General features: G+C 35.8%; 2 protein-coding genes and 1 long non-coding RNA gene across 3 annotated transcripts; 1 reads left to right on the top strand and 2 right to left on the bottom strand.

The window, feature by feature from the left end:
• Positions 1-34: 34 nt before the first annotated feature.
• On the bottom strand, positions 35-15,027 carry LOC117323441 (galectin-4-like). Its single transcript, XM_033878677.1, has 12 exons — positions 14,839-15,027; positions 14,215-14,303; positions 10,107-10,422; positions 9,263-9,348; positions 8,949-9,141; positions 8,693-8,812; positions 7,845-7,933; positions 6,010-6,211; positions 5,444-5,566; positions 4,916-5,004; positions 1,416-1,620; positions 35-938 (listed from the first exon to the last, which is right to left on the bottom strand). Exons 1-12 carry the CDS (start codon positions 14,860-14,862, stop codon positions 825-827), a joined length of 1,650 nt encoding a protein of 549 aa, XP_033734568.1. The 5' UTR covers positions 14,863-15,027; the 3' UTR covers positions 35-824.
• LOC117323448 lies at positions 14,205-18,060 on the top strand. The gene is made up of 2 exons (XR_004531734.1): positions 14,205-14,365; positions 17,919-18,060. It is a non-coding gene; the product is annotated as an uncharacterized LOC117323448 (long non-coding RNA).
• Positions 17,393-27,913, bottom strand: LOC117323440. The gene is made up of 14 exons (XM_033878676.1): positions 27,788-27,913; positions 27,203-27,255; positions 23,296-23,384; positions 22,527-22,851; positions 22,024-22,109; positions 21,353-21,554; positions 20,926-21,045; positions 20,716-20,804; positions 20,139-20,340; positions 19,765-19,884; positions 19,162-19,253; positions 18,555-18,759; positions 17,940-18,060; positions 17,393-17,730 (listed from the first exon to the last, which is right to left on the bottom strand). The coding sequence occupies exons 2-13, from the start codon at positions 27,224-27,226 to the stop codon at positions 17,947-17,949; spliced, it is 1,668 nt and encodes a 555-aa protein (XP_033734567.1). The 5' UTR covers positions 27,227-27,255; positions 27,788-27,913; the 3' UTR covers positions 17,393-17,730; positions 17,940-17,946.
• Positions 27,914-27,916: the final 3 nt, after the last annotated feature.

The raw sequence follows: 27,916 nt of genomic DNA, 5'->3' as shown, positions 1-27,916 counted from the left end.
TCTCGGTTACTTATATATAAATAACAAATATAAGTTTCAAGAAAATTAATATTTTATTAATTAAAAACAGTTTTTAATGCTGATTCAACGTCAAATTACATAGTACAGCATATTGTGTGTAGATCTAGCACATTTGATTGTATAAACATACATAAGATTTAAACACCCAGATGACCTTCTCCGCGAGTAGTATTAAAACTCCCAAACATTGTTTCATACAAAATAAGTGAAATAAAACATTTTGTGGACAAACAAGTATTTGCACTACAAAAAGAAACAGACTATAATATCCGGCACATATGAAGAATGTCGTAATTTCGTGCAGTGCATTGGATTGTATAGACATATTACAATATTTAACATTTATAAGGCCGTCTTCACGAGAAGTTGTAGTTGAAGCGTTTCATAAAAAAAAGCGAAATAACATTAAAAGTTCCTAAGTACCTACCAAGACCTATATAACATATAACAGTGAAGCATTTATATGCATGTCCCGAGTCCTTTTCTCATAGAATATTGATGAGACTCACATAATTTATGCGAATGGTAAAATCAAACATCGTGGGACTCGTATATATATCAATACACAGTTGAAAAGGAATCATTAATATACATTGTAGATGGATCACTTAAACCATTCGCATATTGATCTAAGTCTGAACAGATTACGTTAGTGGAAGCAACTATTTTCGCTAACAAAGTGAATTAATGTAAGTAACAAATCTGTTCTGGTGATTGGTATCGCTGACTTAGCATGGTGCATGGTAGATACATCTAGGATGGCACTATTTATGTAGAGAAGTTCCAATCATCAGTCACAGACACTATAACACCTCAGGCACAAAGAAGTTGCCGTCTCCCGACAGCTGTATTACTCCAATCTCACCGAGAGGGACACGATGGCTGAAGTCAATGTATTGTTTCCCGTTAACATAAGTCTGTAAAATAATTCATGCCAAAAATTAACACACAACGTTAGCATTCTTCAGAACATTCCCTTTATACATGGACATTTTAAACTTTACAAAGGAAACAGAAAAATTGCTTTTTTTTTTTAGAAACAATGTATGTACATCATGTATGTACAGCATGTCTGTTTTGTGAAAAGTATGTGACCACACAAGTTGTAAAGGTTCTTTTTAAACATACATTTTTCGCGAATTTTGGAGAAGAAAAAAGTCAAACCATTTCGATAATTACGTGACAAAAGTAACGTCTAGGATACGATATGATAAATACATACAAAGAATTCATTAAGTTATTTCTGTGAAAATTGGCCCGAGAATCAATATAAGATTACCCTTAACACATAATTAGCATACCTATACATATGCAGCATTGCCAGATACTTTCTGTGGAAAATTAAAAACGTGCATTCTTAATAATAAAAAGGAAACTATTTCGACAAAACTTACCGAAAACTTATCCTGCTTTACTTGAAATGTGATTTCAAATTCCTTTCTTTGTTGGAATGGGAAGTCCGGTTGGTCTCTCTCCTCCTCCTGCCAGCCGCCGCCAATGCATGCATTGCGGACTGTACAACCCTCGCTAATTCGGGGATAGAAGTGGAATGCTATGTCTCCTCCGCCATCTTCTCCCAGCCGGAAATTCACAGCAAATCTAGATTGTATTGTAAATCTATTAGTTTGCACCTAGAGGCTCATACATAAACTGCAAAAATGACATTTAGAACCAAATGAAGAAGGCTAATGTCCAAAATCTGTACAAAGACTTAAAATGGGAAAGCATGGTCATCAACCCTACAATGTAAAGTACAAAGGAAACGATGATATATTTTTGCTGCAGGCAAGGATAAGATAAAAAAAAAAAAAATGAAGAAAACAGACTCTTTTTTTAAATTCAAAGGCATCAATTTTTGTTTGTTTTTGTTTTGAATTAGTCATATCTATCTCAAGATCTGTCTAGATAAACATATGACATGATACACTTTAAATAAGGGTCTACTTATAAATCATAATCATGTTCAAGTGAGTCAAGTATTGAATCCTGACGCCAAAAGTCGGACTTTGAACACAGTCATAAAGTCAATCGACATATAGTTGTCGGATAAAGGTCACAAATAGATATTCGATGGGCGTAATATACAAACATATCGAGTCAGGTGACGTAATATACAAACATATAGGGTCAGTTGACGTAACATACCGACATGTAGAGTCAGTTGACGTAAGATACTGACATACAGAGTCAGTTGACGTAAGATACAGACATATAGAGTCAGTTGACGTAATATACAGACATATAGAGTAAGTTGACGTAAGATACAGACATATACAGTCAGTTGACGTAAGATACAGACATATAGAGTCAGGTGACGTAAGATACAGACATATCGAGTCACGTGACGTAAGATACAGACATATACAGTCAGTTGACGTAAGATACAGACATATACAGTCAGTTGACGTAACATACAGACATATAGAGTCAGGTGACGTAACATACAGACATATAGAGTCAGTTGACGTAAGATACAAACATATAGAGTCAGGTGACGTTAGATACAGACATATACAGTCAGTTGACGTAAGATACAGACATATAGAGTAAGTTGACGTAACATACAGACATATACAGTCAGTTGACGTAAGATACAAACATATAGAGTCAGGTGACGTAACATACAGACATATACAGTCAGTTGACGTTAGATACAGACATATAGAGTCAGGTGACGTAAGATACAGACATATCGAGTCACGTGACGTAAGATACAGACATATAGAGTAAGTTGACGTAACATACAGACATATACAGTCAGTTGACGTAAGATACAGATATATAGAGTCAGGTGACGTAAGATACAGACATATCGAGTCACGTGACGTAAGATACAGACATATAGAGTAAGTTGACGTAACATACAGACATATAGAGTCAGTTGACGTAAGATACAGACATATAGAGTCAGTTGACGTAACATACAGACATATAGAGTCAGTTGACGTAAGATACAGACATACAGAGTCAGTTGACGTAAGATACAGACATATAGAGTCAGTTGACGTAAGATACAGACATATACAGTCAGTTGACGTAACATACAGACATATACAGTCAGTTGACGTAAGGTACAGACATATACAGTCAGTTGACGTAAGATACAGACATATACAGTCAGTTGACGTAAGATACAGACAATAGAGTCAGTTGACGTAACATACAGACATATAGAGTCAGTTGACGTAAGATACAGACATATAGAGTCAGTTGACGTAAGATACAGACATATACAGTCAGTTGACGTAACATACAGACATATACAGTCAGTTGACGTTAGATACAGACATATACAGTCAGTTGACGTAACATACAGACATATAGAGTCAGTTGACGTAAGATACAGACATATAGAGTCAGTTGACGTAAGATACAGACATATAGAGTCAGGTGACGTAAGATACAGACAATAGAGTCAGTTGACGTAAGATACAAACATATACAGTCAGTTGACGTAACATACAGACATATACAGTCAGTTGACGTTAGATACAGACATATAGAGTCAGTTGACGTAAGATACAGACATGTACAGTCAGTTGACGTTAGATACAGACATATATAGTCAGTTGACGTAAGATACAGACATATAGAGTCAGTTGACGTAAGATACAGACATATACAGTCAGTTGACGTAACATACAGACATATACAGTCAGTTGACGTAACATACAGACATATACAGTCAGTTGACGTAAGATACAGACAATAGAGTCAGTTGACGTAAGATACAAACATATAGAGTCAGTTGATATAAGATACAGACATATACAGTCAGTTGACGTAACATACAGACATATAGAGTCAGTTGACGTAACATACAGACATATACAGTCAGTTGACGTAAGATACAGACATATAGAGTCAGTTGACGTAAGATACAGACATATAGAGTCAGTTGACATAAGATACAGACATATACAGTCAGTTGACGTAACATACAGACATATACAGTCAGTTGACGTAAGATACAGACAATAGAGTCAGTTGACGTAAGATACAAACATATAGAGTCAGTTGACATAAGATACAGACATATACAGTCAGTTGACGTAACATACAGACATATAGAGTCAGTTGACGTAACATACAGACATATACAGTCAGGTGACGTAAGATACAGACATATAGAGTCAGTTGACGTAAGATACAGACATATAGAGTCAGTTGACATAAGATACAGACATATAGAGTCAGTTGACGTAAGATACAAACATATACAGTCAGGTGACGTAAGATACAGACATATACAGTCAGGTGACGTAAGATACAGACATATACAGTCAGGTGACGTAAGATACAGACATATAGAGTCAGGTGACGTAACATACAGACATATAGAGTCAGTTGACGTAAGATACAGACATATAGAGTCAGTTGACGTAAGATACAGACATATAGAGTCAGGTGACGTAACATACAGACATATACAGTCAGTTGACGTAACATACAGACATATAGAGTCAGTTGACGTAAGATACAGACATACAGAGTCAGTTGACGTACGATACTAATATACATAAACGAAAAGGATTAACTTGAATCCTTTTGTGTTTCTCTTGGTTCTAATACTTTATTTCGCAAACCGAACTCTTCAGGTATATTCGTGAACACATAACTTCACGAACGCTGATCTAAAACTTTGAATCAAAGATTGACTAATTATTGAGCCATGAACTCCACAAGACATCTACATCGGTAACCGATAATTGGCCGCCACCCAGAGGTGTTATTTTCCCAAAAATATTCGCAAATGATTTGAACTTGCGATTGACTCTCCTCGCATAATAACGCGAAAATAAATCCCACTCGAAATATACGTGATTTATTTTAGGTGAACGAATTTATCAAACAGCTTTAGCGTATAAAGAATCATAACATTATCGTGTTTTACCCATTTCCATTTTTCTTTATCTTTCCACGAACCACAACCCAGTTGTCCTCCACAAGTGGATCAGAAAGGGGGATGAGCTCTCGGGAACCCTACATAAGAAAATGATAAGTAATGACATATATGCTTATGTTATCACAACTTTTTTGAATAAATACTGGGTAAGGTAAAACGAAATGATATATTTCCAGGAAAGCAATCTACATGTTTGATCAAAAGAAAATTTTACAATGAGAACCTTGAAACAATTAATCCGGAAATAATGAAAATAAAACTGAATCATCAACTTTACATCCTTATTGGACTCGACAGCGAGGCTAAAAGTGTCGTTGCTAAATCAGGTTAATAAAATGGCGGAATCAAAATCGTATATCACGCTGACCTCAAGAATTCATAACGCTAACTAAAGTTACATTCAACACTCCTTCACAGAATGCAGTGCAAACATCATTATACTATAATGGAGTGTTGAACATTTATTTTCCAGCATTAAATATAATGTTATAAATACGTCGTATCCACCATACTTACCAATTTGCGCCTTACATCCACCAAGTAGAGCACGCTGTCGCCGTAGCCTATACGGACACCCTTAACAGCACTCATTTCACCCCGACATTTATACTTATACAGCGTCTCTCCATCCAGTACAACCTGTGAGGTGAACATTCCTTCCGTATAATGCCGTTATAGCTTTACTTGTAACGTTAATAACAATTATAATTTTTAAAACTTTTATTATAACCTATACAACCAACGTATTGTGAAAAGAAGCAACTGATGATTAAATATTGAAAAAGAGTACATATTATATTAAATTAGGATGTGAAACATGAAGACAAAAGTGGAGTAAGAATTAAAATGTACAGCTTTTATCCTATTTGTGTCAAAAAACAAATTTGCCAAGACGGCTTAATTCCCTACTGTTACTGACAAGTCTTACAGTATCAATCTGAACATGGAAGGTTTTTACCAAAACAATAGTAGATACTTAGTAGTCTACTAAACTCGCACCATATATCATTCAATTGCCGGGTGCATTAGTTTATGCTAATTGGAAAGTATGCCCCCTGTATTGATTTATTTGATTATTCTACCTTGAACTTTCTCTTCTTTGTGACAATTTTAAGTTCAAACACATCGTTGGTTCCAAAAACCGGGGGCAAAGGAATTCTCTCTTCAGAACCCCATTCCCCTAATTTCGAGTTCATGACGATTTCTCCGTCATCAACTCGGGGATTGAAGTGAAAGGCAATGTCGGAGTCGGCCTCACGACCTTCCAGGAAGTTAACTGCAAACCTGAAAATGAATCAAAAGGATATCATTTTAGTCAGATCTTTGTTCCATTATCTGATTGAAACAAGAAAAGTTTTACTGTATTTTGAATCGGAGTAACTACATGCATTATCATATCAAGTATATATGATAAATAGATACATAATGTTATTTTGGAATTTTGTCTTTGTTTTCGATGTTTTAAAACTTATTTTGTTCACATCAAAACTAATATGTTGGGGTATGGAATAATAGGTATCAAATTGTTTCTTTGTTTAGTGTACTATAGCATGAAATATTCTTTTACATCCAAGGGTGTTTTTTTTCTCTTCAAATTGACCATTCCTGGATGTTGACATCATCCAACTAGTCCGTTACATAGCATACATCTTTACCATGATTTACATGAGGTGAAGATAGAAAAAATAATCATATAATGATTTATAAATATTTACTCTATATGATTATTATAGCCTTGATAAAGGATAAGGAGTATTAAAGATATAGAGCAAGGGTACGTAATTTCGCACAGTACGTAAATTCGCACACCTGACGATTTTTTGCGTTTTTCCTCTAAGTGGTCGAGGACTGTGCTTTTTTGTTTATATGTTGACTAATGCGAACCTTTAGTGGAACATTTGCCATTTTAAGTACATCTTTTCAGATAAAGTTCGTTTTGAAAACAAATTTTAATTGATACGACTCTCTTCCGATAAAATTGATACCGGATGATTAAATATTTTATTTAAAATAATCCCAGTTGTTGATTGGTATGTGAATTTGCAAATATTTAGGGAAAATATTATTTGATCAGATTATAAACAAAACTGAATACAAATTCACTTAAATATAACTTATAGCAGTGCTGACCTGTAGACACCCCGTCATTTTCACCGCCTTGTTTACATTACCTCCATAGGGAACGGTCATTATTTAAAGCTAAAATGGCGGTAAATTAACACTTTCTAATTTCACATTATTTTGTTTTTAAAGATTTTTTTAATCATGGCATTGGGCTTAATCTTAGTTTAGGATGTTGTTTGTCTACAAGATGACTGGAAACTATTTTTACCAACAAAATTAAATAAGTTAGATGGGTGTGCGAAATTACGTTCCCGATCGTCTTCAAACCCAGCAATAAACACAAGTTAACAACAGCTCCCATGCGCAGTGATACGTGTGCGCATATCAGGTTGCACACTTGTATGTTACGAAGCATTTGTACATCTAACAATGTGAGGTATTCTTTCTTGATTTGAAATTGATTTGATGGAAATGTATTTAAATACATACCGAAAGTGTGCGAAATTACGTACCCCCACTCTACCATACAAAGAGGAAATGCTGCGAGTAAACTCAAAGTAACCAAAGTAAGGAATGCCAGCTCGAAATATTATTTTACAAAGCTTTCTTACTGAGTAATATAAAAGTGTATGCAAAAATGATAATGACAGTCTTACCTACATACAAAGAGATATAATTTGTCTTTGTTTCAGACACACGTCTGAAAACTAGTCACCCTCTATAGTATTATATAGCCATGTGGTAGCAACACGTAGCATTTGTTTGTTTTATGTAAGATGAGAATGCCACAAATATATTTTACGTCCGCTACAGTAATATAGTTGTGTGTCTGTTAATTATGTCTGTAACGGACCTGTTTCCACCTTTCTTCATAAATCCTCGGAAAACCAGCTGTTCCTTGTTGCCAGCCTCAAACGGAAAGAGTTCCACATAATCGTCATCCTACGATGAGAAGTATGTCATTAGAGTTATCAGAACATTTATAACCTTAACTTACAGGAAGTAATTTACTTAAGTCACATGATCGTTCAATGGCGAAAGTTTATTTAGCTTGAGTCACAAGAACATTATACTACTGTTTTTTTAAGTTACACGAACTTTCCTAAGCTTCAGTTACACGAACATCCCTTAACTTCAGTTATACGAATTTCCTAAGCTTCAGTTACACGATCTTTCCTAAGCTTCAGTTACACGAACTTTGCTCAGCTTCAGTTACACGAACTTTTCTAAGCTTCAGTAACTCGAATTTTCCTAAGCTTCAGTTACACGAACATCCCTAAACTTCAGTTTCACGAATTTCCCAAAGTTCAAGTTATATGAACTTTCCACAGCTTCAGCTACTCGAACTTTCGTAAATTTCAGTTATACCAACATTTTTAAACTTCAGACCCAAGAATTTCCCTAAGGTCCAGTTACACTGATATTCCTAAACTTCATTTATACGAACTTTCCTAAACTTCATTTATACGAACTTTCCTAAACTTCATTTATACGAGCTTTCCTAAACTTCATTTATACGAGCTTTCCCAAGCTTCAGCTACACGAACTTACCAACGTACTCGAAGCGAAACACGTAATATCAACTTATCTAAATCGCATTTATTGCACAGAGACTGGGAATACCCACAGAAACCCGGTCGGACGTATCACCTAAAATTGTTATTATCATAGTGATAAGCTAGAAAGGCATAATTCCGTTACCATTGTAGTCAGCCACTGGACCAGCTTGACGTCGACGTTCCCGTGGACTTGGAAATCTGACACTGCGGAAAAGTCACACCTATGGCCATAGGTTATGTACTCTTTGTTGTTCACATACACCTGCAATAGAAGTGTCATAAGTAATAGTTCGAATTTTTTATGTGACCTTGGCAATATTACGTTATTTGTGATGCTAAACACATGAAACAATAATTATTCGAATGTAAATAGATATATATAGTACTAGTATATATACCGTAAATTCGTCATTGCTGCAGAAAAACATTGCGTCAAATATGGCACCAGTTTCAAAGGGGAACCCGTCGCCTCCTCTTTCTTCCTCTCCCCATCCTCCACCTAACTGGCTATTCCTGACGACAGTGCCCTCTGTTGGACGGGGGTTAAAATGGAAAGCGATGTCATTTCCACACATAAAGTTGAGGCTAAAGCTAAATAAAGAAATTAAAACAGCTGTAATATACTTATATATATTTAATGTATTAATTTAAGTAAGCATGAAGCAAACTAAAAATTGTCATAAAGATAGTATTAATTGATGTCACAACTTACCCGGCGTCGTCTTGGCACACGCCGAGAACTCTTATGCCTTTTCCGACCTTCAATCCACCCGGCAGAGAAGTGTTATGTCCATGGGTCTGAAAAAAATGGTACAGGTATAAGTTACTGAACGATTATATAACATCACATCTAGTTCCTTGTTAAAATGACATTTAGAAAAATACATTTACGACTAGTTAATTTGAAATTATAGACGCTTTATGAAATAAAAATCGATCATTTTCTGAATTAAATAGAAAATACAGCACCGCTGATATATCATATGCATATCAATAGGAATACTGACTGTTGGTATGTCTAATGGTTTTGTTCTGATCACCTTTATTCTCATGCGAGATTGCAACCAATATTTCCTTGTACCTTTTCGGGAGGTTCCATGCATATTTATCATATTTGTTCATATTTGGCCTTCGTTTTATCGATTAATGTTTGAATTATGGCTTCTTTATCATATTGTGTTATGTATGACAGTTCATGAAAGGCATTCATGTAATGCTATAATATTAAGTTCCCATTCAAGCATGATTACAAGGTCTTAAATATTAAAGCAAGTACTGTAAACGTTCATATTTTAGCGGTAATATTATTTTTGCGGTTTTCGCGATAGAAGAATTCTGGTCAATTATGAATGCACTGATTGTACTTTCTATACACTGTTTCTATATAAAACAATTTCGGCGAGTCAGTTCATCGATGCGCTAATCTGTTAAAACTCGGAGAGGCGCTAAAATTTTGTGTTCGCCAAATAGAGTAAGTTTACAGTATTTACTATTTGGTGTCCTGAACATATGGAATTGCTATGTGATTTTGTGTATAGGTTACACTAACCACTTACATATCTGTCCAGGACCTGAACTTCATGAAAGTCAGCACCGCCCAGCTGTAGGTGGCTCCCATCGCCGTGAGATAGACGGTGATTGAAGTTACAGAATTTATCTCCGTTCACCAGTATTTTGAAGCAGTTGTCAGTTACGACAAAAGTAATGCAGAAGTCGACACCAGTACTGAACGGAAAGGATGGCTGGTCCCGCTCTTCATCTTCCCAGGATCCATCGCGGAAGGAATTCCTGACCACAACGCCCTGCTCTGGGCGAGGGTTAAAATGTAGGGCCTTGTTATTGCCATCCTCGGATTGAAAGTTGATCACAATCCTGGAAAAAATAAACACCAGTTAAAAAAACAGATGGGACATCACTTATAAAGTATACCAGATGCACGCATTGCGGTGTACAGTAGTGACACATTTAAATGAATAATCACCAACGCATTTTACCTACAAAATTATGTAAATGTCTTATCGACACTAATAACTTCAACCAATATTTTCACACTTATATACTTTTAATATAACACAGTAAAACCGGTGTATTCATAAAAGGGGTCCCAATAGCTCAGTCAGTAAGAGCGCCGAACACGCACACTCAGTGTGAAGATCGGAGGTACTTGGTTCGACGCTCCCTCCCAGTGTTGGTTTGTGTTTCTAGGGAAGCTGAGAAGCTGCCCGGTCTGAGTTGTCGTCGTTGTGTTTTTGAGCAAGACACTTCACCCTAATTGCTGTGGGTTACATGCGACGGTCCTCCCGTATGTTGTTAAGCGAGGTAATCAACAGCCACAGGTACCCGTCTCGTCTGTCAATACACCCAGTATCAGTCAGGGATTGTATATAGTGGGTGTATTGACAGACGAGACGAGTATCTGTGTACCAACCACTGCAAGGAGACCCCGCCTCAAAATGACACTGGCTGTCGACGGGGCGATAAACCCAACAAACCAAACAAACAAGTGCATTCAGAATGACTACTTTCAAGATATGTATTTAGTGTGATGACATGTTTTGACTGATGATAATAAGAAATCATATATATTATCCGATTATCCGAGACAAATCCATATTGAAACGGAGGGGGTTGAGGATACAGTTATTTTAGGTATAGTTGTGTACACTCATCAGCAATATCCACTCTCTTTGAGCCAGTATAAAAACCATGTAGGCAGTTTTGTGAACTAGGCACATGTACAGTACCTTACCTTTAACTTCCCTACAGTTATGCCAACAATACCAACAATCCTGTCTAACATACAAATGTATTTACATGCTGTATTTGCTTCAGTATTTGCCGTTTAGGGATAACTTTGCTTCATTGTGACAAAAACGCCCTGCTGTCCAACGACATACTTTAAATGTAGTTAAGTCCTTCAAACGAAGTGGGGACTTATTGTGATGGCTCTAATTTTCTGATGAGTATTTTCCCACCGTAATTTTGTCCGATACACTTCTCAAAAACTATTGGGCGGAAGTTCATAAAATTTTAAACAAATGGTTAGGGGCCTTTTCTTCCCGAGCATTCAACCAATATGACCGCCATGGCCTCTGATTGGCTAAGAAACTAAATCGCAATAACTCTTTTTCTCTTTGATGGTATTCAATAAATATTTGTGGGAGGAATGGTCACTGCTTTATTTTTGTCTAAAACAGTTGGAATTAAAAACAAAATAGCCGCCATTTTCTGGCCTCTAATTGGAATTTAAACATTGTCCGATTTTCATGAAATTTGGTATGTAGGTACACCTTGGGACACCGGTAACCTACGTTACCCCAATTTCACATTTAAACAAAATGACTGCCATTTCCTGCCCTCTGACTGGTCGAAATTTAAATATTGTCTGACTTTGATCAAATCTGGTATGTACATTTGTAGATACACCACGGTGTACCAGTCACTTTCAAAGCCGTAGTTTCACATTTAAGCTAAACGGACGCCATTTCCTGACCTCTGTTTGGGGACTTCTGTAATCATTTCCAATTACTTGTTATATCTAGTTTTTGTAATAATTTTGAATACAAACTAATATTCTTTTGAAATGAAATGTTGAAAATTGTCATTTGCGCCTTCCAACGTATGTTAGAATACCGATTCGGCATAAATGCTTCAGTAGACATCATTCTGTGAGAAAATTCGACGTTAAAGGGAAAGGCGAAAGATGTCCTTCATGGTGTGAAATAACAATTTTAGCACCTTTGTCGACAGTTTACATAACCATTTTCAATCTAATAAATAAGACAAGAAGAACAAAATGTTTGTATGATGTATTTTCACTCCTTTGTCGGCCTAGAATGTATGTTTTGTTTGTTTTATATTTAAATTTGTTCGCGTGACTGTCTTTTGTGAAATTCTTCTAAATGTCGGAGTTTTCCTGTGACAAAGCACGACTTAAGAAAAAAAAAACCCGGCAAGATAAAATGAATGACAGGAAACACAAATTATTCAAATCAGCCTTGAGTTATAAGATTATGGTCTGAATACATGTATATGATTATCCTTTGACGATTAGGTGACTACCTTCTGACGAAGATATTTTAAACAGGAAGTGTCATACTTCACACTCGGGAAACTCGACGTAATACCATACGGAGTTTATGTAGTGGTTGACTAGATGATATATATGTTGTTAACCTTGTTAATGTCGATACACATGTAACAGGTATTGTACTTCATTGTATATTGTTTATCAAACCAAACATTCACCATACCGTTACAGAAAGGAATCTTAAAACATCACTATACATTCTGGATACTAGTACATAAGTAAGAGTGAGGATTTATCGTAAAAAAAAAACTGTCATTCTGCTATCGTGAATCCGGCGGGATGTGAAATTCTGAATTCTATCCACTTAGGTTCTCTGGATGTGTAAAGGTATATGCGCGCTGTAATTGGTCAGACAATTGGTTGAGAAATGATATTAGAAACTAGTCCCTCGGTAAAAACACAGATACCTCAATTTCTATTGTCTCCATAACAACATGTCGAAGGATTGTACAAAACACAGACGATACTGAATATATCATTGAACGTTATATGAAGTAGAGTCATACATTAATTAATCCGCATTATACATACTTCCTTCTTGGAAGTGGTGCTTATGTCGTGAAAGTGTTAAAACATCAGAAACGAGGAAGGAAACTCAGAAAAAAGGTCGAAATAAATAAATTTCTCGAATTTAAAGGAGTTAGGTAGATTACAAATGCATTAACTACACAAACTGGGAAAAGGCGTGCATATCTGTTGATTCAAAATCATGGCCTTACTTACAATATCACGGTGTCTGTTTGTTTTTCTGCGAACAATCGACATCTATGACAACAATGTTTATTCAATTCAGTAAAACCCAAATAAATACTGCGTTACTAAGAACCATATAGTTTATTACGCACGCGCTTTTATGCACTTGAACACACTTAAATGACGTCAAAGAATATATTGAAATGTGGCGTGTGTTGAAATCGTCCTATGTTTAAAAAAAAAATAACGAGCAAGCACGTTATTTTGGAATTTTACATGGGGTTAGTCAGTGAAGGCTTAGTAATTAACTTCTCACAAATGCGAAGTTTTTACCCGAATTATGTTTTTGGGAACAGGTTTTGAAAAGCGCTTAAAATGTTCTATGTACATGTATTATTATTCTTATTAACGAAATTTGTTCGAATGCCTGGCTTGAAAAAGAGAAGATCGCCCTCCCATCGCCTGACACACTAATAAAGTGACCACAGTTTGCACGTAAATGAAAATATGAAAATATGAAAAAAATATGAAAAAAGTATGAACAATTTCATTGCGAACACGTTCCTTTAACGTCTCTGGACAGCATAATTGTTTAATTGGCACAGCCGTTTGAGAATTGCGTAGTTCGCACAATTTTTTTAAAAGGTATTCTTTGAAACTGCATACACCCACCATCTTGCGTGCGTGTCATATCGTTTAAATAGTTGTACACAATGCTGTAATTGATTGTGTCGACGGCAGCCTAATGTAACCAGGTTATGTCCGTAACCTTCAGACCGTAACATATGTACACACTGCTACAGATAATTACTGAATACTTTTGTAGAAGAATGTAAACACACAATTTACATATAACTGGTAGAACGCGTTTTAATTCTTACCTATCGTCTCCAACACACTTTCCGATCACGGTTACCACTTTGCCAGGCTGGAGGCCATTAGGGATGGCTAGTACATTTTCGCCAAGGTCCTGCAAAGTTTAAACATATTATTGACCACATCATAAGTACATTGTACCGTTATTCGGTGAAGGTTAGTACGCATTTTATATATGTATATATATACAAAGCTGTATATATGACTGTATGCTGCATAAAAAAAACTATTTCATGCGATAGTTACGCTATCTTAAACCTAGACGCACTATCTGTTTGTCTGCATCAGAATTAAACAACATACCAGGAAAAACAAATGTATATATGTATATATATATATAATACAGATTGCCTCGAAAATTCGACAATTTACTTGTCTATACTGTCGTTATTACTACTTGACAATTATCTATTTCTAGTAATACGCATCCAACGAGCATTTGTTTGTTAGTATTGGATTATACCGTCGTTATTACTTACTAGATCCTATTTATATATATATAATATATATATAAAGAAATTCGTCTGCTAAAGAAATGGCCGAAATGTAGATCTCATTATTATAAATGCAACATTCCACAAAGTATACTAGTAATGCGAACGAAATATGTGATATATATTCATACTCACATGTACGGGTATTTTAATTAACATGTCGCCGGTAAGTTGAACGTGGACGTGTTGGTCTGGGTATGTTCCTCAAGTGTGCAAAGTGTACGTACTGACTTGCTCAACAGACTATACAGTAGTGTGTCTGGATGGTATTGGATGTTATATATAGCGTGGATACACCGGTTCTCTTAACGAATCATATCACCTTACATCTCTATTCACAACCTATGCTTGCTAGTGTAGTGGTGTATAGATGGAACGTCGATATTTATTCTTGTTGATCTTTTTGATCTTTTTCCTGTTTGTGCATATTTTGTTGACAGAATTACCATGCATTGTTATTTAACGAATATGCCGTGTTTAAGCCACTTCAAGCGGACGTAGCTGATCATGTGTTACAACATCTGTTAGCAAGATCGATTCCGGAATATATTTCATTATTTATCGATTAAAACTTAGTACCATGGTGTATTGTTACTATAAAATCCATATGTTGACTACAAGGTTTACTTTAATGTGGAGATATATAAGTAAATATTTTACGGATGTATATATATACACGATTTGTCAATATGACCATGTCAGGGTATCGGGCTGGCCATCACAGCGCCATTGAAACATTATTTTTAACAACATGGATGTGATGCAGTGGTATAAGGTGCAGGTATTTCTGGCTAAGGGATCATGTGCCGTAGATCGCGAGTTCGAGGCCCGGTCAGGGCAGGAGTCATAAATTGGTTTCATTCGTTGTTTGTGTTACAATGTTATATATATAAATGTATACACTCGAATGTTATTGCACAATCTGTCATTATGATCATGTCAGTGTATCGGGTCGCCCATCACTGCGTCAGTGAAACATTCTTTTTGATAGCATGAATGCGGCGCAGTGGTATAAGATGCTGTTTTTAAGGCTAGATGCTTTGGTGCCGTAGATCGTGAGTTCGAGATCCGGTCAGGGCATGAGTCATAAATCTCCCTTAATCATCTGAGTTACTATGTGATATACATGTATATATACCCGGATGTTATTACACTTTAACCACCACACATACATTTAGGATTGTGATAAATGTCATACGAACCACTGTGGCGTCAACAGGATACGATGAATAACAACTCAGATTAAAATATGTAAATTTGAGTTGTGGTTTTACATGCATTATTTGGCCAAAAGTTCCCCTTTCACATTTTGTATACACATCTATTTGAGAACCTCTCCATTCTGCGTAATCGGTGTTTGTCTGCATTTTGTGGGGATCATTAGGACAAATAAGTTTTGTGCTTCAGATTAACGTACTGGGTTAGAAAATAGAAACCAAATTTGAGGCACCTATGATATACATTTAGGGAATGAAAATCTTTTCAACATTCATGAGGTCATAACAACATTGGCTTCTGGACATATTCCATGTGAATCGCGTTAAATTTCATTCCTTATATTTACATTATGATGATTTTTTAGTTTATCCGTCAAAGCAACCAATAATAAAAAAAAAAATGGGGATTTTGTTATATTTTTACCTTGGAGTGAAGTCGGAGAGAGAATAGCCGTTTTCGGGGGAAAGTTCTTGGCACGGTCGTAGCAACCGTCATAACAACACAAATACAATGTAGTTCCATCTGCAATAGTTATTCTGTGAGATTTCTGGAGTGATCTTTGTTTCATAACAACATTAGCAATATATCTAAATAAATCAATACGGCTTACTGCCTACTGTCTACTTCTTACTACCTATTGCCTACTATCTACTTCTTACTGTCTACTTCTTACTGCTTAATGCCTACTACTCAACACTTACCACCTAAATGCCTACACAACACGATAAGTATTATCTCATTAGGAACGGAGTAGTCTCCCCTGGACATTTTTTCTCTATAAGACTGAAATATCTTCTTTTTTTCCTCGTTAGTAACATTTCAGCATCAATACTAATTTCATCTGTAGAATATTAAAGGTTTCCTCTGCTTATTTTCTCCGTAGAATATTGTAGGCCGCCTCTACTAAATTCCTCTGAAAGAACATTGCAGTCTCCTCTACCTATCTCTTTTTTTTCCTGAACAAATCGCCATCCTTACTTCTTTTTTCTTCTGTAGAATCCTTGATTGCACCTGCTTATATTACGTTTTGAGATTTCCTGTTGCAGATAGTTTGCTATATAAGTAACATAATTATCTGGATAACTATCTTTTGCTCACTAAGCTGTGCATTCGTGGGTTTCAATGTTACATAGATAGTCCTAGGAGATCCCAGTGTCTTGAGCTAATACGTTCCATAGTCTACAAGTATTAAGTATTTTATTATGGATTTAATCAGCAGGCATTACTTACATACATCTATTAATGAAACACTAGACAAAAAAAATCAATCTTCATCGACATTGTACATCATGTTTTATAATTTCATTACATATTCCATAATTTTAAAAAAGTCATGTTGTTAACGAAAATATTACATATTCTATTATTGTGCGTAAATTAATTATCTTTCAATTTGTGATGGATACAAAACCTTGATTTATATATAACGTGATAAACGTAATATCGAAACAAAGGGATACCAACACAGACATGATATAAAAGATATTTATTAAACATTTTATATCACAGATATTTAAAGTCAGTTTCTATTGGGCACATTGTGCCAAGCTGTCATTGATTGCATTGGTAGAATAAAGCACGTGTTTGCTGTCTATTACATGTCTATTGTTATATGGTAATATTTAGAAGCGATTGTCTGTTCCATAGCTTTTGATATAAAACACAATAATATACTGTTTCTTCATTTCTCTGTCCTGTCCAGCAGTATCCTAGGACCATGTTACAGTTTGTACCGATACTTCTGTACTTCTTTTCACTACTGCATCCCAATCCATCCCAACTGGTGTTTTTTCCGTAGATATGATTCTTCTGTTACAAAAAATGTTAAACGTATTAAATATCAAACAGTTTTACAATACTAGCATATACAATCGGACATCGTATGACAGTTTCTACTATTATATAACTAGACGCCTGTCTGTCTTGGACGCTTATATTTCTTGGTGATTAGTCATTTGGTCTGTCTCGATGAAAATGCAAAATTCATGTCATTTCAGAAGAAGTGAAGGTATGCTTACGATGGCTCTAGAAGAACTCTGGCTCAAAGAAGTCAGCATCTCCTGTCAGCTTCAGGTGACACACACTGTCCAATGGGAGACGGTGGGCGTACTCCACGTATCTCTGACCATTGACGTAGGTCTGGAAATGGAACATGTTTTATAATCACCAGAAATAAAATATCATTCTTACAAATGAAAACAAGTTAGTATATTCAGTATGTTTCTACCTGATTTCTATCAGCGATGTTGTCGGCTTCAAATATTAGGGAAAAGTACAAGATATTTTCTTTAAATTTGAGGAGATATCTATGCCTTTTCTTCAAAAAACTGTAAACTTTATTTACTTAACAGCAATTGCGAAATAAGTTATATCATATATTAATCACGCTCGTTGACCTGGATAGAAAACCTTGAGAAAAGCCACGTGGTCGGGCTGGTGACTCTAAACTTTTCACCCTTTTTTCTTTATTTGGGGATACAATATTCCAATCAAAATTAAGCTAAAAGATCAAATATCTTTCTTACTTTAGAGATGGACAAGATAAGACAAAATGGTCATGGACGTCTAAACCTTTCTTTGAATAATTTTGCACTTGAAACAGAAAACTGTCACTTCTATAGCAGTATACGTACGACAAATTTATCTGGTTGAGCATTGATGGCGATTTCAAAGGTGTCCTTGAGTTCGAAGGGGAAGCTTGGTTGATCGCGTTCCTCGCCCTGCCAATCTCCTCCTGTACATGTGTTTCGGATGGTACAATTTTCTTCCAGACGAGGGTTAAAGTGCATGGCAATGTCATCTGCGTCGTCATCACCACACGTCAGGTTAACAGCGAAGCTAAACAAACGATAATAACCAAGGTAACAACGAACTTTCACCACTAGAATCTGAGGACAGCTGTTCATCAAATCAACATGGACATACAAAATGCCAAGAAATCTAGAATCATTTATTTGAAAATAAATCTATACATTCACGTTTTGATTTAATTTTACAAGGAAATTGCCAAGGAAATCAATTCCAATGTAGCTTAGATTTTTTAATCAACCCCAATCAAATACACCTTACAACACTAGATCATTTAAATGGTACACAGGCATAGCAGACGATAACTGAAAGTATACTAACAATACAAAGTAAGGAAAGAGGTCAATATGGGTATAAATAGGTTTTTTCTCTCTCAAACACGTTCGGTATACGTAAACGCATTGTAAACAAATGATTCTTTAAAATACCTACCCACCGGATCCTTTCTTTGGGATTCCTTGGACCACAACCCATCCTCCTTCACGGAATCCGCCAGGGATTCTCTCAATGGCTACTGGTTTTTCCTAAATAACAATACATTATTTTTAGCTGATTATTATTGATAAAATCAAAACATCATTCTTTACCTTTCTATCTGCAGTTAACAAAGCGTCTACACCTAAAATAAGGAAAACAAAATCAGTTAATATTACTGTATATAACATCATCACCACTCATTTCATTTTTGCTATTCATTTCTCGTTTTATTACCAGAATTATTCGATTGCTGAGATGCACATAACTGAAAAAAAGAACACTCAAGGTAAAAAAAAAAACCTGACAATTATTTGTACCACACAGGTAAGCGATTCTTTCTTTTCCTGATCCATAACCATACATTCCGTTATGTCTGAATGAATCTATTTTTGATAAGAATTTTGTAATCAATTCATCACTCAGCAGTATATGGTCTCTTCAATACATTTGCATGTGTTACTTTGCCATCGTAACCTTATACGGTACCGTGAATGCACGTCTTAATAATGATCAAGAAGAATTACGATGGCTTGAATACCAAAAGACTTGCAATCTCACCATTTTCCTTTGAAGCTTGGCCTGGTATATGAAGGCATCTCCGCGGACATTGATGCCCTTGATATCTCCTACTTCTCCTCTGGCGTCAAATTTGGCACACTTCTTACCATTTACGTACAGCTGTGGACATTATAGAACAAAACAGGTTTGTTTGTAGGTTTTATAATTTGAGACACTTCTTACCGTTTAGGTATTGCTAAGGACAAATTGGAACACAGTACGTTTTAAAGGTTATATCGCTTTCCTACTTTTACAGTTAACATGATTATAATACTACACATTATAATGAAAAACAAAAAACCCAATAAAAGCAGATACATGCATCATGATACTACTTTATCGTAGACATGCATCATGATACTACTTTATCGTACCTTGAATTTTCTGCTCTTTGTTACGACTTTGATCTCGAATGGTTCGTTGTTTGTGAAGCATGAAGGTATATCCTCTCGCTCCTCTTCTCCCCAGTCACCCATACGGCAGTTCATTACCAGAGCACCCTCTCCAACACGGGGGTTGAAGTGAAATGCGATGTCATCGTCGGCAGAGGAACCATTCATTAGATTCACGGAGAAGCTGAAAAAGAGGAAAATGTCGAACAGGGATATATTTTTTGTTATCTCATTACCATATTGTGTATTCATAATGACATCTGATACTTAACATACTTTTAAAGAATTTTGTGTTGAGCTTCATTGTTTAGGTTAAGGTATGTATATAGACATGTTTAAAAATGAATAACAATTTAATATATATATGTATTTATATGTATTTGACATTTGCTAATAAATTGATTTTATATGTGAAAAATTGATTGAGCTTTGAATGTGAAACAGGAATTGGATGCATAATGTAATGCTCTAAATGTAGGATTTCTGTACATAGCAACAATATTGCCGTAACATAGCGCTTCACTTTGTGATATCGTACTGAAAGCCCCATGTCACTTACGTATCGCCTCCTGGCTTCATGAAACCTCTGAAGAGGACGACATCTCCCTTCTCAAGGCCACAAGGAATTTCCTTGACAAAGTCGTCGTCCTGTTTAAATGAAAGTGTAATAGCAATTTTAAATATATATATATGCCATTTCCTTATGAAGGTGAAAATGAGAAAAATTGAAAATAAATTTTAAAAAATCATTTTATTTACTAGTCCTTACCAAGGGCTCATAGTATTCCACGTCCTTGATGTCCATGTTGCCTTGGATATGGAAGTGAGAAGAATCTGGAACTCCACAGCGGTGACCGAAGTTTGTGAAGTATTTGTCATTAACATGAACCTTAAAAAGTGACGACATAATTGATATATCAATGTTTGCCCTAATGAAATCAATTAAGCATCAAGAACAACCTGTACAAAGTCTGGTTAATAACTTGTAGAAAGTCTGGATGATAGCTTGTAGAAAATCAGGTTATTAACTTGTAAAAAGTCTGAGAGCATGTAAAAGTCTGTTATATGGGATAAATATCAAAACCTTAATCAACCATCATTGTTCAAGTAGAAAAAAAGCCTGGCAAATCTGTATGACAAGGCTGCTTGACCATATGATAGTGACGTCAGTGGATGACGTCATTCAGTATACTCACAACATACTGATCGTCTGTACAGATGAACATGGCGTCAAAGTAGTTCATGGGTGTGAAGGGGAACTCGGCATCGTAATCTCTCTCTTCATCACCCCAGCCCCCAAGGTTAGCGTTCCGGATGACCACGCCCTCTGTGGGACGGGGATTGAAATGGAAGGCAGTCGAGTTGTTCTCGCAGTCACATCCGAAGTTGATGCTAAATCTGGAACACAAGTAAAATCATTTACATAATTTGTACATCATAGTACGCGAGAGTTTAATAGTTGCATGGTGGAGGTTAATTCATTTTTGGTTCTACGTGCTGTATCTAGCTTTCAATTTGTAAGGAATTGTGCTAATATCTGTGTGTCTGGATCTTTTTTTATAATCCATAAACGTTGATAGAATATGGAATAGACACTTACTATGCACATGTCATACCTTTCTCGCCCTCCTTAGTTATGCATTTTACTTGGTGTCACATAATCCTGTACCTTTGATGAAATCCTATCTACTTCTAAAGCAATTAACTTTTTATAACAGAAATAGAAGTAATTTCATATAGTCATTTGAATATAGTTCATCGCCAGAAACGACAATATCTCCCTATCAACACACACAAAACATGCGTATAATTTTCTGTAGAATTCTATAATCAATGTATGCTAGCCCTACTGACATTGTCTACTTACCCATCGTTGTCCTGGGCAGCTCCTCGGACACGGACAGCCTTACCGACCGCCATACTCCCGGGAATCTCAGTACGGTATGGCAGTGTCTGTAACAAAATAAATTCCAAACAAATAAGGACCTTCAAATCCATTGGTAACACGCTTTCAATGAAATTGAGAGTATAAATAGCCTACTGTAAACGCTGACATTTACGCGAAGGGGAAATTTACGCAAATTACGCAGACCCTTTTTGTTCGCGAAAATTTTCCCCACGCGTATTAATTTAATATCAATTTCAATAATCTTGAACTACAAGAGAAAGTGAATCAATCGCGAAAATTACCCCCACGCGTATAGTTTACGTATTGAAATCTCGATATTAACCCCCCCCCCCCCCCCCCCCCCACGAAAAGAATCACGTTTACAGTATGTTATATTACAGATTTTGACGCTAGAAGCTACCCGTTGCTTATTGCTCTGGTTGGGGTTTAACAAGTGTGTTCATTTTTTTTTTATTACGTACGTATTTCTCCTGGAATGTGATGTCATAGTACTCCACACCAGGGGTCAGATGTAAGTAATGCACATTTCCGTAGTCGAGTCTGTGTGCGAAGTTGATGTAAGGTTTGCCGTGAACGTAAGTCCGGAACGCGTCTTCAGCGACCTCTATACGGAGGAGGAAGGACATGCCATCGTCGAATGGGAAATGCGGCTGATCGGTCTCCTCTTCCATCCAGTCCCCGGAAAAGGAATTCCTCACACAGGTGTTGGCGCTAGGACGAGGATTGAAGTGGAAAGCGATTTCTCCGTCAGTTGGGTTCTCCTCCTGCTGCAAGTTGATGGCGAACCTGAAAACGCGCAAAAGACTAATGTAGCTACCACAATCACAAACCATTTTATTGTATATGTATATCGGATTCGAAAACTTCCAGAGAATATCAACATAATATTTCAAATTTAAAATCGGTAAAACGAAGGCAAAATATTATCAAAACCTACAGATTTGCATAGAGAGCGCTGAAAAAGTACAAGGAGAAACATACCATATGTTCCGGTAGGTAAAGCGTCTTCAGTTTCATCATACTAATCGAGGACAAATTAGGGTTATAAATCGCATTCTCAAAATGAGAACTAGGGTGGTGACAACAGAACCACTTGGTATATCAACAAGCATTGTTATTCCTTCTTCATTATTCTTTTTTTTTTCACTGTTTGAGTTTATGCTAGACATATAACTACTCACATATTCTAGTACCCAATGAAGCTTTACTAGAAATATTATATCTACTCACACGTCTGTGCCCCAGGTGACCCTGCCTCGTATGATGATCTGCTTCCCGACATGGAGTCCATTTGGAATCCTGTATGTTGCAGGAAGGTGCTGTAACGAGATAAATAACACAGGACTGTACACAATGTTGTATAATCAACCCTTTGTATTTGTGATTCATTAGGGTTCATTAACACACTCTCAGTACAAGTATACTTGCATATGTATGGAACCATAATATATGCTGTGTTTAGGAGTAATTTCTAACCTAGAAAGGATATTTGGAGTTATCGATACAAAATATAATTCAATATATGTATGCAAATATGTATATAAATTGATGCAACTACACACTTATGCAGCAAATAAAACCTTTAAGAGCCCAAACACAACTGATTGACGATAGTTTCGAATTCAATAATTATTAAAATGCTTGCTCAGATGTTAAGGTGTTTGGTGGTTTGGTGTTCTAACATTGATTCTTTATATGTGAAAAATACATATCCTAATTAATTGCATGTATAAGTAGGTATCATACAGATGTACAAATATAAACTAACTAATATATATATATGAATGTTATTATTTACTTTGTATTTGTGCATAAGAATGCTTTATTCTTTTCAAAACCACATATCTATATAGTTAATATAAGAATGAATATATATCTTTTTCTATACATAAATGAATACCTTTTTGTATAATGCATACCTATGATACCTAAAACCTTTAATTGCATGTTTGAGCATATCCTTTTTATTCTTGTTTGCACATGTCTTATCATAATTTAATGTTATAATGCAAGTCAAATAGCAATATAACATCCATTATTGGGTAGTGGGATAGTTTATTGGGAATTACATCCTAGTGCAACAGAAATGTTAGGCCAGGTTTTTGTACAGTCAGCGTATTGTACTATCGGGTGTAGGAAGTATGAGTAATATACATCGGGTATTCTGTTCAAGCAGACGATAGAGCAAACAAACAAAGCAAACATGACCTTCCAAAGGGTATTGTCGAAATCATATCAGAAAGCTACAAAGGTAAGGTACAAATTGTGTATCGACCGATATAAATACCGCCTAATACTGGCCGACACGTCTGCAGGGATCAGTTTGCGTGGGTGAAACATTATGCGTTGAATTCTACATATGTCAGGTTGATGTGTGCAGATTTTGAAAGCTGATTCGTTGTTCATTGAAGTCATTATGTTATGTCGAGAGAAAGGAATTTGTTGAAATTAATGATGAAATGTATTACATGACCGTTATTACTTAACCTCGCGAGAACTGTAATGCTGAAGAGACTTTTATTACTGTAATTAAGACTCCAAGGTATTCTGATGAAATCAAATTGAAAGAAATATTATTTCTATCCAGTATATTTAATAGAAGAATTAGGGTAACACCTAACCCATGTTATAAAAAACAAGCAAAGCCGCACTGAAAAAACCCCCAGAAATATTATGTAAATCGATAATTTCTACACCAAAATACCTGGTCCACTGTATGGACTCCCAGTATTAGGCATGGTGAGGTTTAAATCGCCAATAATTATTGCCCTTGAAGTTCCCCTAATCATAAAGCAAATTTCTAATCAGCCTCCTGATGATAAATTATCGTACCGTCTGTCATCTGGCAGATACAAATAACCCAACAAGTGGTCAGAGATATCGAGGAGAGTGGTCACTTTCACCTCCAGACGAAATATACCAGCCATATTACTGCCCACACCACCAGTCATTAGAGGTGATATCTCTCCCACATACCGGAGTATGTACAATAAATATCTCATTCATTACAGATAGACTGGGGTTAACGGAGACCAAGGTAGATAGGCGAACTGTTATGTCAGGCTGTCTTTGTCGTTTACACTGTTTAGCACTTTACGGTCTGGCCTCAATGTCCCACACTAGAAATTATCTGACACTGAATGCTATTTGTGTACAAGTTTTCAATATTGAGTTGTGTGTACACGAATTTAATAGTGTGCTTTGTGTATATGTATTCAAAATTCTGCTGTGTGTACAAGTATTCAATGGTGTGTTGTATGTGTTCAAGTATTCAATATTGTGATATGTGCGCAAGTATCCATAGTGCGCTGTGTGTATGCGTATTCAATGGTGTGCTGTGTGTAACAGTATTCAAAAGGATGCTGTGTGTACAAGTATTCAATATTGTGCTGGTTTATTATTTATAGTAAGGGACTTGCCATTTGTGTTAACTAGTATGACAATATCAGACGTTGTTGAAGTGACTTTCGTCTTCCTCCCCTTCAAGATATATTGCTTTCTGTATAGCAATTGCTCTTAGAGTGGAGTAGTGAAGTCTCATAAAACAAATCCAACATTAATATTCGTTTGTAATTAGTAAACACTATTTGCGACAAGATGTTTATTCGCCTAGACGTTCCCTAGAGACATCAAACGAAATTAAGAATTAAATGGTTTGAAACATAATTTACAAATAAGCATAAATCACTTATATTGAATCCTATGAGTGTTGTCAAAATAGTTTTCTGATCTTAACGCCGACCATGATAAATTGCTACCCAAGATTCCTCCAGTATCCACCCCGGATACGGCATACAGTCTAATCTCTACTGCGTAGGAGGGACAACTATATACTACAACGCCCTTAGTACGATATAGGTATCAAAAGAGGGATTGTAGACTTTAAATGATGAATGAATGAATGAAAGCAAGTAAAACGGATGATAATGTACCTTAAAATATGTATATCAATGTGACTTCGTAGGCTACGTAAAGATACAATTTAAAGCTCAATGCTACATAGTACGTCCTATTACACAAAGAGACGTTGATTTATCCAGTCATGTGACAAGATCGGCCCAAGGTGAAATAGACATATTTGTACATCGTACAGATCACGATCTTTTGCATTACTCATTTGTTTCCTTGTCGATTCATTTTTCAGTCAATTTCCTGTGGCGATATTTCCTTCCTTAATTTTAAAAGATAATATCTAATTTCAGCAGCCAATATTTTATAACCAAACCAAACGAAAACCTTTCCACATGAGGCTTATTGAGTGCTTGCGATTTCAGGAAGTTTATATGAGTCGAAATGTATTAGCGAGTTTAATTACTTTGAGTTTGAAGTGAAGGGTTTATTGTTGTGGTGTGTTGTTTACCCACGTCACTCGTCCACCATTCAGTATCTGGGGTGTTATCTAGCATTCCTCCCCGGATTACTACGATAGCGTGTCATACCAATACAAATATATCCTCAGTCAATATCAAACATCCCCCTCACATTTATCCACACCTTAATACCTCTATTAAACGGATAACAATAGTTATTATGACAATTGGAATGTTGTATTTATTTTACCTTTTAATATGTTAATATTTGTCAATTGTACGTGAAAGTTTGGTTTGTTTCTCTTTTCATTTCGGATTATATTGTTGTTCATATCCTCGAAACAATAGGAAGCAGGCAACAAACAAAGCATATACATGTCCTATCCTTTATGTTTAATCATTCAGTACTTCCTTATAAGCGTGGTATATGTAAATGCATCTCAGCATTAACTTCCGTAATAAAAGAGCCGCATATATCAGTAAGCAGGATGTATAATATATATTCATATATAGTTTGGAAAATGAAAATGTAAATGCATGAATGAATATTCTACGTGAAATGCCTAGTTTAAGTGTATGTATTGCTGAAAAATGTAGTTCTTTATGAACATACTTTAATGATTTGAATATTCCAATGACATCTAAAGGAAATACAATAGTTCTGAAATCGCATTTTGTGTATAAATGATTCTTTCAGGGAAATATAGTATCTAATTATGAAATTTTATCAAAAATAATAATAAAACCTTTTCATTTAATGCACTTGTGGGTTACTGTATATGCATAAACCTCCTTCCAACAAAGATAATATGAAAAAAGTTTCTTACCACTCTGCTTATTTGGTAGGACATACTTGTTTGGTGATGGACGGTTTGACGATCTGTAAAACCAACCGAAATTTTAAATGATGTTGTGACCCTGAATCACGTTTGACCTTCCTTAAGATTAACAGAATGTACAATATATGTATATATAACACAGTAACTCAAATGACGAAGGAAGACAGTTTTATGACTAGTTCCCTGACCGAGCTTGAACTCACGATCTACGGCACCTAATCGCCTAACCAGAAATGCCTGCAGCTTACACCACTGCGCCATATCCAGCGTGGAAAAATGCATGTGTTATTTAATTTTCTAAAGAAATTTTGTAATTAATCTTTTGCAAATAACTTTTCTTCCAGTATAACAATACTTATCTTTAAAGAAACACATACATTTTATCTGCTTGATCTGCTATGAAACTAAAGACATCATTCTGTGTCCATATAAAAAGCAGAAAAAAATAAAGCTTATATTAATCGTGGAAAAATACCCAAGCATTATGAATCCGTTAAGACACAGAAATTTGCAATAGTAATGTAAATTCATAAAAAACATTTTGTCATTAAGCTGAATTCATTGAACACCTACCTTGAGACAACGGATAGTGGACACCTCGGTGACCAACTCACAGCTACACACCTATTTATACAAGGAACGTCAAAGGGCGGGGCCTGGTATTTGTGCACTAGATAAGACCCCGTGATATCAGGTGTCACG

This window comes from Pecten maximus, chromosome 3, assembly GCF_902652985.1.
Source record: "Pecten maximus chromosome 3, xPecMax1.1, whole genome shotgun sequence".
Classification (NCBI taxonomy): Eukaryota; Metazoa; Mollusca; class Bivalvia; order Pectinida; family Pectinidae; genus Pecten; species Pecten maximus.
Note: the sequence above shows the minus strand (reverse complement) of the source record. Positions and strands in the feature narration are given on the sequence as shown.